The following is a 13,752-nucleotide window of genomic DNA, read 5'->3' on the forward strand; positions in this document are numbered from 1 at the left end:
ATAATTCCCTTACAGGGGTGTAAAATATTGCTTTAAGCATTGAAATGGACATAACATTATGCATTATGTCAACATCTCAGCATTACACACTGCCTTCCCTGCAAAAGCTGATTTTCGAGCAGCCAGACATTATTCATCCCCAGAGGTCTGTTAGGCATCTGTAAATATGAAGAGCTACTAAATGAAAAAGTTTTGCTGAGATGAAAGAAAAGAATCTCAATACTGATGTTGCTTGTGCAACTGAACTTGATCCCCCATAATCCCAAAACACAATGCCAATAAAAGAAAAGTTACGCTTCAAGCCTGACATTTGGTCGGAGTTAAACGACTTTGAGAAAGGTGAACAGTTTCATTATCCCATCATAGAGCGTGTGGAAAAGTATTCTACAGTTCATGAAAAGCTAAGAATTAAGGGTGATTTTGTGATACATTGCTTGGCTAATGGGACGATTTGGAAGCAATTGTAGGTGTTTGCTATTATCCCTTATAAATGAATACATGGCTTTCTGCTATTTTGTGGCAGATAATAACATTGTTTGCTTTTAGTGGAAAGCATAAGATTTAAAGAGCAACCTTCATTTTATTTTTTATTTCGTAAATCAGTGGTTCACAAGAAAATAAGCAACTTTGTAATATATCTGATCAGACAAATTCGCTTGTTTCTCCTCCTGGATGGACTTTTTCCTTTCAGTTCATCTGAAAAATCTGTATGTAGTGAAGAATGATGTTCACATTACCGAGATAGATGACAGTTGCTGCCTGTAAAGGTCTATGGAGAGGGGAGTGGGGCAGAGCTAGAGGCAGACACAGACATTCTGCTACAATTTCTTCTGAAATTACAGTTACAATTCTTCAAAGAACTTTATGAGCACCTATTGTAATCTCCTAAGCAATGGGAAATTCTACATTCACTGAAGGCAGAGTTTACTCATGAATTGAGAATGAATGATCAGTCCGGGAAGAGAAAGAAGATTTTTCTAATAAGATATATTGCAAAGTTTGTGATTTTCACATATCGTAACGATTTAAAAGAAAATTAAATCATAGTCTCTTCTAAGTCTCATGCAAAATGTTTCTGTAGAAATAATATTGTGGTCCTGCAATGCAGCCTCATGTATGCACAATATATAGGATGATGTGTTCCTCCATAAGCAATAATTCCAAAGAAGAATACCATTCAATGTTAGGCTCTGTTCACCTCTATTTTGAAGGCTCCTTTAGGCGCCTCCATAGTTGAAACACCAAATTATGACCATTGGATGCCACAGATGTGTGTCGTGTATCCCAGCAATTCAATTTTTTTATTTACTCTTCCTATAACAGAAGAAAATACTGAAATACAATGCAAATGTGAACAAAGCATAATATGTATGAATTTATGAATTGAAATATGCCAATCTTTTCCCAGAAATATGTTGTATGAATCTGTGAGAAAAGAGAATTTTTCTATGAAACACCTTCATTTAATAATGGCAGGACACAGAGTTACAATATGTACCCCAGGATTTCTAAGAAAAAACAACGCATAGTCATGGCCGATATTGTTGACAGTTTTGGAATTTTTTAAGAAAATGAACTATGATGCACCCTCAGCCTGCAAGAAAGCTTGAATTTATTTGGGACTTAATTGGGGCTGCTTATCCTCCTTCCAGACTATCCTGCTTTGTAATTTTTCATCAATTTTTCTCTCTATGTCTAGGAAGATTAGCTATAGCACCATGAGTTGTACATTTCTTGATTATGTTGCACACTGTGGACAAAGGAACATCAAGAGATGACTGGCAACCTTGAGATTGTTGATATTTTTCAACAATTTTGGTTCTCACATCCTCAGACAGTTTTCTTCTCTTTTCATTCTCCATGTTTAGTGTGGCACTCATAGACTCACAATGCAAAGAATGAGTCAATGTTTCCCCTTTTTATCTAGTTTCAGGTGTGATTTTCATATTGCCCACACATGTTACTTGCCACAGGTTAGTTCGAATGAGCATCACATGTTTGAAACAAAGCTGTTCACCCACAATTTTGTAAAGTTTCAGCAATTTTGTCAGGTCCATTTTTGGGGTTTTGTGTGAAATTATATCCAAATTGCCTTTTTTCTCTGTTTTTTTGTGTTGTTCCGATATTCACAAAGAAAATAAAGATACTGCATGTATATTAAAACATGTGTAACTGCAATCATTTTCTGTAAGAAATACTTCATTTTCTGAAATAATTTCAAGAGTGGCAACATTTTTGGTCATGACTGTACACCTGGAAAATGAATATTTAACTTTATTGTAATGCAATGGAGCTGTTCAAGAAATGGGAAATAAACAAATTTATATGACCTGTCAGCCAAAATCAAAGCTGTCTGTAACATAATTTAGTTATAATGAAATCCATTCACTGTCTAATGTGCAAATTCTGTACCTAACTTTATCTTCTCCTTTTAATTCAGTCGTAAAAAACCTCTAGGCCTAATAGTTGCATTGGATGATGGCCAGAAGGCCAATGGCGAGTTCTTCTGGGATGATCTAGATTCTAGAGGTAGGTACAAACACCTTTTATCAATCCAGTTGAACTATTCTGTCTGCCAGGTATAAGGTCTCTCAGATCTCCTTTTTAGCAGACATTATGTATTCTTTGTGAACTAACTTAAGAGCACTTCTCCTTATAACTCGGAAATGTGCGTCCACTTTTATAATTTCACCTTGAAATCCATGAATGAAATAAACTGAGGTGTGTCCATACACACTCGAATATTGTCAAATCAGTATTGACTTTATCAAGACACACTCTTTTACAAGATGAATATGATAACACCCAGTTGTCCAATTCTAAAAATATTCAGGAGAAACACAGGAAAAGCACCATGATAAAGAGGAGAAAAGATGCACAAAAATTTTGATTTTGAGAGGCATAAAAATATTTACACAATTGATGTGTAAGAGGTGAAAGGTCCTCTTTAATGCCTCATTCAGACATCCGTGTTGCATGTACATGTAGTGTCCATCTTTTTCACTGATACAATACGTAATAATTATAAGCTATGGTGCTCGTCACATATCTGTGTTTTCCATGGATTGTATATCTGTGAAAAACACATGAAGACATGTACAATTTTTTTCCTGTAGCAGTGATGAAAAAGGCTGATACAAGTCTTTGGTTCCGTGAAAAATATGTACAGCAAAATGATGACATCGATGTACCATCCATGTGCTGTCCATGTTTAAAATTGCAAAGTTTCAGAGACGCTTGGTCATTTACTTATTTCCTTACCCATCCATCAAAAACAGTGATGACACACTGAATGTAAAAATGGACACACAGATGACACACTGATGATAAGAATGGGCACACACATGAGACATTGATACACAACACTGATGTGACTGGTACATTTTTTTCACATACATGTTTAAACACCAGAATATGAATGAGACCTAAGGGGCTGTGCAGGATTTAGAAAAGGGACTAGAAATAATGGTACTTCTGTCCAAAGGCTGCAAGATCAAATATAGTCCCAGTATAAGAAATGAGATGATTCCTTTTCCTAATGAACAACACCTTTTAATGTTTTCTTATTTTTCCATTTTGCTTTTTTGCTCCTCCCCATTTGAGTGCAGGAACGTTGAATACTTCTGAGAGCTTATACACCAATCCCATTAAGTTGGAGTGTGTTTAGTATAGTAGTCTGCAATCAGTAAAACATACTTTCACATTAGACTTAAATAAGAAACAGAAGTACAATGTTTAAGAGCAGCAGGCTAATGCAAATCATAATTTGTGCGATGTTCTTTTATTGTGGCTTAAGTACGTAGTTAAGAATGACATCCACATACAAACTATTCAAATAGCAAATTTTCTAGCAATAACTTAAACATACATAAATTATTTGCAAATGGTCTTAGCTTTCGCGAGTCTGTGTGGATAATCCTATTTATGCATGTAGGCAGCATTTCTCTTTTCACACTGCAGAGCAGAATAATTAAATTGATTTTCTTAAACGATAACCCACAATGCTTGGTGGTGGCACGTTCAGAGGGAGGAAGCTCACAAGATTCTCATTAACATTCCGCTAAGGAACTGTACTTGAACATTAGTGAACTATATGATATTTATAGCAGTCAAAAAGGTCAATCCAATAACACTGAATAGCAACTTATAACTGAGTTTATTTTATTGTTATGTATGAGGTATTTTAAGAAGATAGTCTAAAAGTATGGCTGACACTAAAAATAAAGCAATGTACAGCAAGTGTATATGCCTATGACATCTTTTAAATCTGTGCAAAACTCCCAAGTATTCCAAGAGGGAGTCAATTCAGGACACGTTGGCAGTTTGGTCCTGGGCTATATTTTCTTGCATCTTTTTGGTTGTTTCATGAGCACCTCCCGTGCCACTTTTGACAGCTGGGGGTTGTCTTTTCTACTGGAATTTTTTGGTAATTTTTTTTCTCCATTTAATAATGAAGAAATTATCAGTTTCTGATGTGAAAGCTCTGAGAAAACTTTCAAAAAGAATCCCGGGCGTCTGTTGAGCTATCACATTGGCTTGTACTGTAAAATATAAACCATCATCAGAGCGGAACGTGCCTGAAGAATGGTCGGCTCACATGTCTTGTGGGTATGCAGAGTTTTATGTGTGGATTTTACCCATAGAGCTGTATTAGATGTAGAAAATCTGGAGGTAAAAAATGCATGTCATCTACATGTCATCTACACATCAATGAGGTTTTGTCAAAGCCAAATATCTGGAAGTATCAAAAGTAAACCAGCTTTATTTAAACATAACACACCAAAAAAATGCAGAGTTAAAATAAAAATAAAAGTATATGTAAAAGTAATGCGCTAAAAAAAGCAATGAATAAAATGAAACAATCCACAACATCAAAACTCCCCAAATACTCATCATGGGATCATAATCTAAATCTGTTAGGTATATATATATTTTTAATTACAGCTTGGGCCATTCAAATGCTCACAGACCTGTCCTTTCATTATACAGTACTTGTTTTGGAAATCCTCAGCCATGTCCCTGTATGTATATGTAAGGCTTATTTTTGCATTGACAATAGTGATATAAAATTCATACGTTTTCATTGTGCATTTTCCGGAATACAAAAAATTCCTGGTTATTTAAAACATTACATCAGTCAATTTCAATGAAGCACTGGAGTAGTGTTTCTAATATAAGGTCTTCTACTTCCCCACAGCCATCTTTATCTTCTATCAGCATCACTCCAGTTGGTCTTCAGCAGGCTGTGACCTGCCGGATCACTTCAGTGTTTGCTGGAGAGAGTTGAAAGCCACTATTCAATGTTAAGTCTATGAGAGCCTTGTTCTGGCTCCTATAAATTTACACTGAGTGTTTGGGACCATTTCCTCTGACTTCTGGTCAGTCAGAACTCAAAATGACACTGTGGATATGGTGAAGATCGCAGCAGATAGGTATAAAACTAGGGATAGGGAACGAAGATCTGTAGTACCACTACAGCTTTGAAAAATAAGAAAACACTGGAATGATGCTTTAAATAGCTCTATCTGAACTCCTATGCCATTAGGGTTGGTGGATCACACTAAATAAAATATAATAACAAAGTGCGATCGCAACCCGGGGCCCACCGTGCAGAGATGTTAACTGCTGCTAGTATGAATGATGACGAAAATAAACAGCGAATGCACCTTACTAAGACTGTGTTAACTCCACACAGTCTGAGTGGAGCGCACTATACTCAGCTCTGTTAACATCACAAAGAGAGAGCTAAGGGTTAAGCTTGCTCTGTAACTGACCCATCCCATTCGCACACGTGGCCGAAACAAACGCAGAGTCAAAAGAAAAGGCTAAACTGACGCTAGCTACAAAAACCCTGTTGACTTCACAGGGGAGCACAGCTCTTTGGTTGGTTCTTGCTCTGTAATTCACCTGTGCTAATCGCACACAAGACGGAAACAGATGCCAAGCCAAGCGGGTACAAAAAGCCCTAACTGGTTAAAACCCATGAAGTAACTAGCACACAAATGTGCAGTCAGAGTGGTAGCATATCCACTCACACACCAACCATGAATGATACTAGTGCGCACACGAGCATTGCTGGTAGCCTTTTATTCCCAAAGCTCCACCCCAAACACTCACGCTGACATTGCCCGAGGGCCATATCACCAGAGCAGCTGATGTCCAACCACCATTAGGGAGATGCCACATCACAGACATGCCCAGTGCGGTGATCTCAAGACTTAGACTCCTTAGTGCCAGGATGCACCTGAATATCACTGGTTACTAAGGACTTGGCTGGAGAGCCAGAAGAAACCAAGTGCATAGCACGGGCCTGAGCAAGACACTGGGACAGACGTCTATGCTGAGCAGTACCCGCAGCGGCCGAACCAGAATGGGAGATTGCAGAGGCAGCCAAGGCTTAGGATCTATGCTGTGCAGGGAAAGAATCCCGACGCCTAACATATGCTATTCTATAATAAGGCAGTGCTAGGTATTGTCATGTAAGCTCATAAATGAGGAACTGTCATTCAGTGTGTGGGGAGGTAGGAGATTCTTTACTTCTGTCAAATTTTACATGTCTTTTTAATATGAAATACTGAGCAGAAAACTATATATCCATTAACCCTGTGTCTCCCAAGCTGTCCCCCGCTACTTTCAGATAGTGAAGCATAGGAGACCTAACATATCCACTTTAAGGGCCAAATGTGTTATACTATTTGACTAAACTGCAAGTAACACAATTTTATTGATATTGTATTTGTACCATAATAGAACTGTAATATTTATCACTACTTTCCATTATTCTTTTTTTCTTAGAAACCATACAATTGGAAAAATATATTTTATATAGTTTCTCTGTTTCCAATGTAAGTATCTTTCATACAATTGTGAACAAATAGCATGCCATGTATGCTCAGATATCTATGTGTATTTGAATAGGAAAAAATGAATAGACATATTTTACAGTGTGGATTTTAATAAAGACATTAAAAAATATGTTTTTAATGGACATTGTAATTAAGGGAGACTTAAAGGTTCTGACCAAAACGTCACTGCTTCATAAATAACCCATCAGTATCTGAAAATAAAAAATACAGCATACTTCCCAATTGGTCCCCCAACGCACCTCTTGTACTGCAGCACAGTTAAATATAAGTCTTTCTTTTTTGATGGGGGTAGGTATGTGAACACTGAAGCAATCACATGTGTGTACAAAGGAAATAGGATGCAGAAAATCCTGATTATCACCTTGCTAACCCACATATATCTCCCTCACTAATGTTAGAATTGGACAAATTTGTTAAATGGTCTAATTTTAAAATAAACACGGATAAATCTTACGTTTTAAACATTTCTCTACTGCCTCAGATTATCAATAAACTGAAGGATAATTTCCACTTCAAATGGCCCACCGATAAATCCATGAACTATCTTGGTATCAGGATCCGCTCTGATGGCTGTACATTTGCCTTGAACTTCCAGACATTCCTAGCTAGGCTAGATAGGGACCTCACCCTATGGCATCTCAATGAATTCTCTTGGTTTGGAAGGATCAATATAATAAAAATGGCAGTCCTACCCAGATTCCTATATCTCTTCCAGATGATTCCAGCACATACAGTATCCTTCTCTCCTTCTGGTATAAAACTCAGAGTATCTTTAATCGCTTTGTTTGTTCACCAGGTCGCCCTCGAATTTCATATAACATATTAACCAAATATAGAGATTTAGGTGGTACAGTAATGCCGGATTGTTGTAGATACTATTTGGCATCTGCTCACTCTTTAGCCCTTGATATGATAAATTGCTCATCCTATAAGCTCTGGGTTGCAATCGCACTTATCCAGCCTAGAGGATACTCTTAAAAATTAACTTAATTCAATCATAACTTAAAAATTCAGCAGAGCAGCAAGAGACCAAATCCAAACCTAACGCCTACTGTCAAGAAACAACAACAAACAACTAAAAAAGCATTCCCATCCTTTAGAAAGAATAACTAATGTATCTGTCTAGTGATGCTAGGACTAAACAAGTAAAATGTCACAGTGCAATAAGGTGAATGAAAAATGAAGAAACATCGTAGCTCTCATCCAATTGAAAATTGAAGTGCAGACTGTTCTCCCGGTCACATCTATACGGGTAGAAACATCCCTCACTCTCCCCTGTTGTGCCCTCTGCAGTTGCTCCTGCCCTAACAAGGGCAGTACCCAAGTGGAGCTGTTATCTCAAAAAGATGTTCTCTACCGACGTGTTTCTTTCTCCATCAGGAGAAATCATCAGGTGAATATGCTTGCTATTGGGAGACATCAGCATGAATACCCTGAAGTTGTTGCAATGTAGAAGAATAAAGTGTCTCTGTGCTTATAAAGTGTCTTTGCTTGAAAATATCTATGGAATACCACAGTGGTGCAATCGTCAAAGTCATTTACCCATTCTCCATTCCATCATTGCCATGGATTTGGTCTCTTATTGCTCAAAATAAAGAGGTTCCATTGTCATTCAGTCTGAATAGCACTATTAAAGCCGTATATTCAATCAAAACTGGGGATCTTCTTGTTGCCCCTCTGGGCCCCCTAACCCTTATATTATAATTGGTAATCTGACCTTCCCACCGGGCATTTACTCCTCTACACTTCTAAAAGGTTCTCAGGAAAAAACCCTCAACTTATAACAAATTGCCCCAAAAGGAACTTTTTTTTCTCTTGCAGAGCTCTTACTTGGCAGGACTTCCACAATGCACCAATAATTTGAGTACACCCAACTCAAGCATTTTTTCTGCTCTCTCTCTGGAGGTCTGGATCTGGCCCATCCTCTATCCAGTTTTGAAAATTTAAGCATCTCCCCCTAAAAACTGGACCATGCAGTCTCACTTCTGTAGGAACTATTGTCTTCTGAATTAAATTATTTCCCCCACTTCTGCAGAGCCTGGGAAACTGAACTACAGCTAACAATTCCAGTTGAGCAGTGGAGATGTTTACATCTCTCCCATAAATCTCTCATCACAACCAAATCCCAGGAGACAAACAATAAAATTGTTTCTAGGAGGTATCTGGTTCCTCTTGTTCTTCATAAATGGTTTCCTAGTACCTCCAATTTGTGCAGGCACTGTGGCATTCACGTGGGCACAATGGCCCATATTTAGTGGTCTTACCCAGTTCTGACTCCATTTTGGGAGGGAGTGCTCAGGGTGATCCTGGAAGTGACTGGAAAAGTCCAGAAGCTTTTCTTTTGCACATGTTCCATATGTATGTTGAGTCCTAGCTATTGTGACACTTGCTTCAAGTGGCAAAAGCGACATCATTGGAAGTCTCAGATTTGTCCTTCTATAGAGGAATGGTTCTCGGAAGTGGCTTTGACCCAGCATATGGAATTGCTGATTGCCAGTTCCCCTGAAGAAAACACCTTAAACACAAAAGAATGGTTTTACTGGGGCATTTTCCTGACCTCTCCACTCTATATATCCATTCAAGGGTAATTGGTCCCCTTTTTGAGTCATCCGCGATTTTCCTTGGGGTGATGCCTCTCCTAGGCCATCTGATGATTTTTTCAGATTTATCCCCTTATGTGTTCTTGTCTTGTGTCCTTGTGTCTCTGTTTATCTCTGTTATGTCTTTTGTTTGTTGACTGCTTTCTTATGATAATGTTGATCAGATGTCTAGTGTTGGAAGTTTCTTGTTTTGTCAAATTCTCTTAATAAAACTATGAATTGGAAAACAAAACCTGATCATGAGAGGAGTGCTAGGGTATTTGTAGCATAGTAACCTGTAGCTAGCTAAAAGTATGTTGTTATTTTTTTAAAGGTCATGATAAGGTTTTATTTTTTAACCCCTTAAGCCCCAAGGGTGGTTTGCACGTTAATGACCAGGCCAATTTTTACAATTCTGACCACTGTCCCTTTATGAGGTAATAACTCTGAAACGCTTCCATGGATCCCGGTGATTCTGACATGGTTTTCTCGTGACATACTGTACTTCATGTTAGTGGTAAAATTTCATTCAAATAACTTGCGTTTATTTGTGAAAAAAATGGAAATTTGGCAAAAATTTTGAAAATTTTTGCAATTTTCCAACTTTGAATTTTTATGCCCTTAAATCACAGAGATATAGCACACAAAAAACTGAATAAGTAACATTTCCCACATGTTTACTTTACATCAGCACAATTTTGAAACAAAATTTTTTTTTTGTTAGGAAGTTATAAGGGTTAAAAGTTGACCAGCGATTTCTCATTTTTGCAACACCATTTTATTTTTACGGACCACATCACATTTGAAGCCACTTTGAGGGGTCTATATGATAGAAAATACCCAAAAGTGACACCATTCTAAAAATTGAACCCCTTAAGGTGCTCAAAACCACATTCAAGAAGTTTATTAACCCTTTAGGTGTGTCACAGGAATTTTTTGAATATTTAAAAAAAATGAACATTTAACTTTTTTTCACTAAAAAAATACTTCAGGTTCAATTTTTTTTAATTTACCAAGGGTAACAGGAGAAATTGGACTGCAAAAGTTATTGTGCAATTTGTCCTGAGTACGCCGATACCTGATATGTGGGGGGGAACCACTGTTTCGGCGCATGGCAGACCTCAGCAGGGAAAGAGCGCCATTTGACATTTTCAATGCAAAATTGGCTGGAATTCAGATCGGACGCCATGTCGTGTTTGGAGAGCCCCTGATGTAACTAAACAGTGGAAACCCCCCAAGTGACACCATTTTGGAAACTAGACCCCCCAAGGAACTTATCTAGATATGTGGTGGGAACTTTGAACCCACAAGGGCTTCACAGAAGTTTATAACGTACAGCGGTACAATTAAAAAATCATATTTTTTCCACAAAAATGATCTTTTCACCCTCAATTTTTATTTTTCCAAGGGTAATAGGTCCCTAAAAGTTATTGTGCAATTTGTCATGAGTACCCTGATGCCCCATATGTGGGTGTAAATGACTATTTGGGCGCATGGCAGAGCTCGGAAGGGAAGCAGCGCCATTTGACGTTTTTGGCTGGAATTGAAATCGGACACCATGTCGCGTTTGGAAAGCCCCTGATGTACCAAAACAGTAGAAACCCCCCACAAATGACACCATTTTGGAAACTAGACCCCCCAAGGAACTTATCTAGATGTGTGGTGAGAACTTTGAACCCACAAGGGCTTCACAGAAGTTTATAACATACAGCCGTACAATTAAAAAATCATATTTTTTCCACAAAAATGATCTTTTCACCCTCAATTCTTATTTTTCCAAGGGTAACAGGACACTAAAAGATATTGTGCAATTTGTCCTGAGTGCGCTGATACCCCACATGTGGGGGTAAACCACTATTTGGGCGCATGGCAGAGCTCGGAAGGGAAGCAGCGCCATTTGACGTTTTTGGCTGGAATTGAGATCGGACACCATGTCGCATTTGGAAAGCCCCTGATGTACCAAAACAGTAGAAACCCCTCATAAATGACACCATTTTGGAAACTAGACCCCCCAAGGAACTTATCTAGATGTGTGGTGAGCACTTAACCCCCCCAGTACTTCACAGAAGTTTATAACGCCCGTGCGTGAAAATACAAAAATCGTATTTTTTCCACAAATATGATCTTTTAGTCACCAATTTTTTCATTTTCCCAAGGGTACAAGGAGAAATTGGACCCCAAAAGTTGTTGTCCAATTTGTCCTGAGTACGCTGATACCTCATATGTGGGAGAAAACTACTGTATGGGCACACGTCGGGGCTCGGAAGGGAAGTAGTGACGTTTTGGAATGCAGACATTGATGGAATGGTCTGCGGGTGTCATGTTGCTTTTGGAGAGCCCCTGATGTACCTAAACAGTGGAAATTCCCCACAAGTGACCCCATTTTGGAAACTAGACCCCCTAAGGAACTTATCTAGATGTGTGGTGAGCACTTTGAACCCCCAAGTGTTTCACAGAAGTTTATAACGACCGGGCGTGAAAATAAAAATATTGTATTTTTTCCACAAACATCATCTTTTAGTACCCATTTTTTTATTTTCCCAAGGGTAACAGGATAAATTGGACCCCAAAAGTTGTTGTCCAATTTGTCCTGAGTATGCTGACACCCCATATGTGGGAGAAAACTACTGTATGGGCACACGTCGGGGCTCGGAAGGGAAGTATTGATGTTTTGGAATGCAGACTTTGATGGAATGGTCTGCGGGTGTCATGTTGCCTTTGGAGAGCCCCTAATGTACCTAAACAGTGGAAACCCCCCACAAATGACCCCATTTTGGAAACTAGACCCCCTAAGGAACTTATCTAGATGTGTGGTGAGAACTTTGAACCCCCAAGGGCTTCACAGAAGTATATAATGCCCAGGCATGATAATAAAAAAATTGTATTTTTTCCACAAACATGATCAATTAGTCTCCAATTTTTTTATTTTCCCAAGGGTAACAGGAGAAATTGGACCCCAAAATTTGTTGTTCAATTTGTCCTGAGTATGCTGATACCTCATATGTGGGAGAAAACTAATGTATGGACACACGTCGGGGCTCGGAAGGGAAGTAGTGACGTTTTGGAATGCAGACTTTGATGGATTGGTCTGCGGGTGTCATGTGCGTTTGGAGAGCCCCTGATGTACCTAAACTATTGAAACTCCCCACAAGTGACCCCATTTTGGAAACTAGACCCCCCACGGAACTTATCTAGATGTGTGGTGAGCACTTTGAACCCCCAAGTGCTTCACAGAAGTTTATAACGCCTGGGCGTGAAAATAAAAAAATAATTTTTTTCCACAAAAATGATATTTTTGCCCCCAATTTTTTATTTTCCTAAGGGTAACAGGAGAAATTGGACCCCAAAAGTTGATTTGCAATTTGTCCTGAGTATGCTGATACCCTACATGTGGGGGTAAAACACTGTTTGGGCGCATAGCAGAGCTTGGAAGGGAAGGAGCACCATTTGACTTTTTCAACGCAGAATTGGCTGGAATTGAGATCAGACACCATGTTGCATTTGGAGAGCACCTGATGTGCCCAAACAGTGGAAACCCCCCAATTATAACTCCAACCCTAACCCCAACACACCCTTAACCCTAATCTGAGCCCTAACCCTAGCCCTAACCCTAGCCCTAACCCTAACCCTAGCCCTAGCCCTAACCCTAACCCTAATGGGAAAATGGAAATAAATACTTTGTTTTAATTTTATTATTTTTCCCTAACTAAGGGGTTGATAACGGGGGGTTTGATTTACTATTTATGGCGGTTTTTGTTTTTGGCGGCTGTCGCACGCTAAAAGACGCTTTTTATTGTAAAAATAGTTTTTGCATCACCACATATTGAGAGCTATAATTTTTCCGTATTTTGACCCACCGAGTCATGTGAGGTCTTATTCTTTGCGGGACGAGTTGATGTTTTTATCGGTACCATTTTTGGGCACATGACATTTTTTGATCGCTTTTTATTCCGATTTTTGGGACGCAGAATGAACAAAAACCAGCGTTTCATGAATTTCTTTTGGGGGGGTGCGTTTACTCCGTTCCGCGTGCGGTAAAATTGATAAAGCGCTTTTATTCTTCGCGTCGGTACGGTTACAGCGATACCTCATTTAGGTCGTTTTTTTATGTTTTGTCGGTTTTTTGCAATGAAACAATTTTATATAAAAAATAATTATTTTTGCATCGCTTTATTCTGCGAGCTATAACTTTTTTATTTTTTTGCGGATGATGCTGTATCATGGCTTGTTTTTTGCATGACAAGATGACATTTTCAGTGGTACCATGGATATTTATATGCGTCTTTTTGATCGCGCGTTATTGCACT

General features: G+C 38.6%; 1 protein-coding gene across 1 annotated transcript in view; it reads left to right on the forward strand.

The window, feature by feature from the left end:
- The window catches only part of SI (sucrase-isomaltase), a 511,413-nt gene that overhangs the window by 274,273 nt on the left and 223,388 nt on the right, over positions 1–13,752 (forward strand). Inside the window, exons 23-24 of the mRNA XM_073578947.1 lie at positions 2,441–2,529; positions 6,796–6,845. Of these exons, the coding sequence (XP_073435048.1) occupies positions 2,441–2,529; positions 6,796–6,845 (139 nt within the window). The remainder of the gene's footprint in view (positions 1–2,440; positions 2,530–6,795; positions 6,846–13,752) is intronic.

Source organism: Dendrobates tinctorius, unplaced genomic scaffold (assembly GCF_039654945.1).
Source record: "Dendrobates tinctorius isolate UK_male_01 unplaced genomic scaffold, ASM3965494v1 ptg000060l, whole genome shotgun sequence".
NCBI classification, from domain to species: Eukaryota; Metazoa; Chordata; class Amphibia; order Anura; family Dendrobatidae; genus Dendrobates; species Dendrobates tinctorius.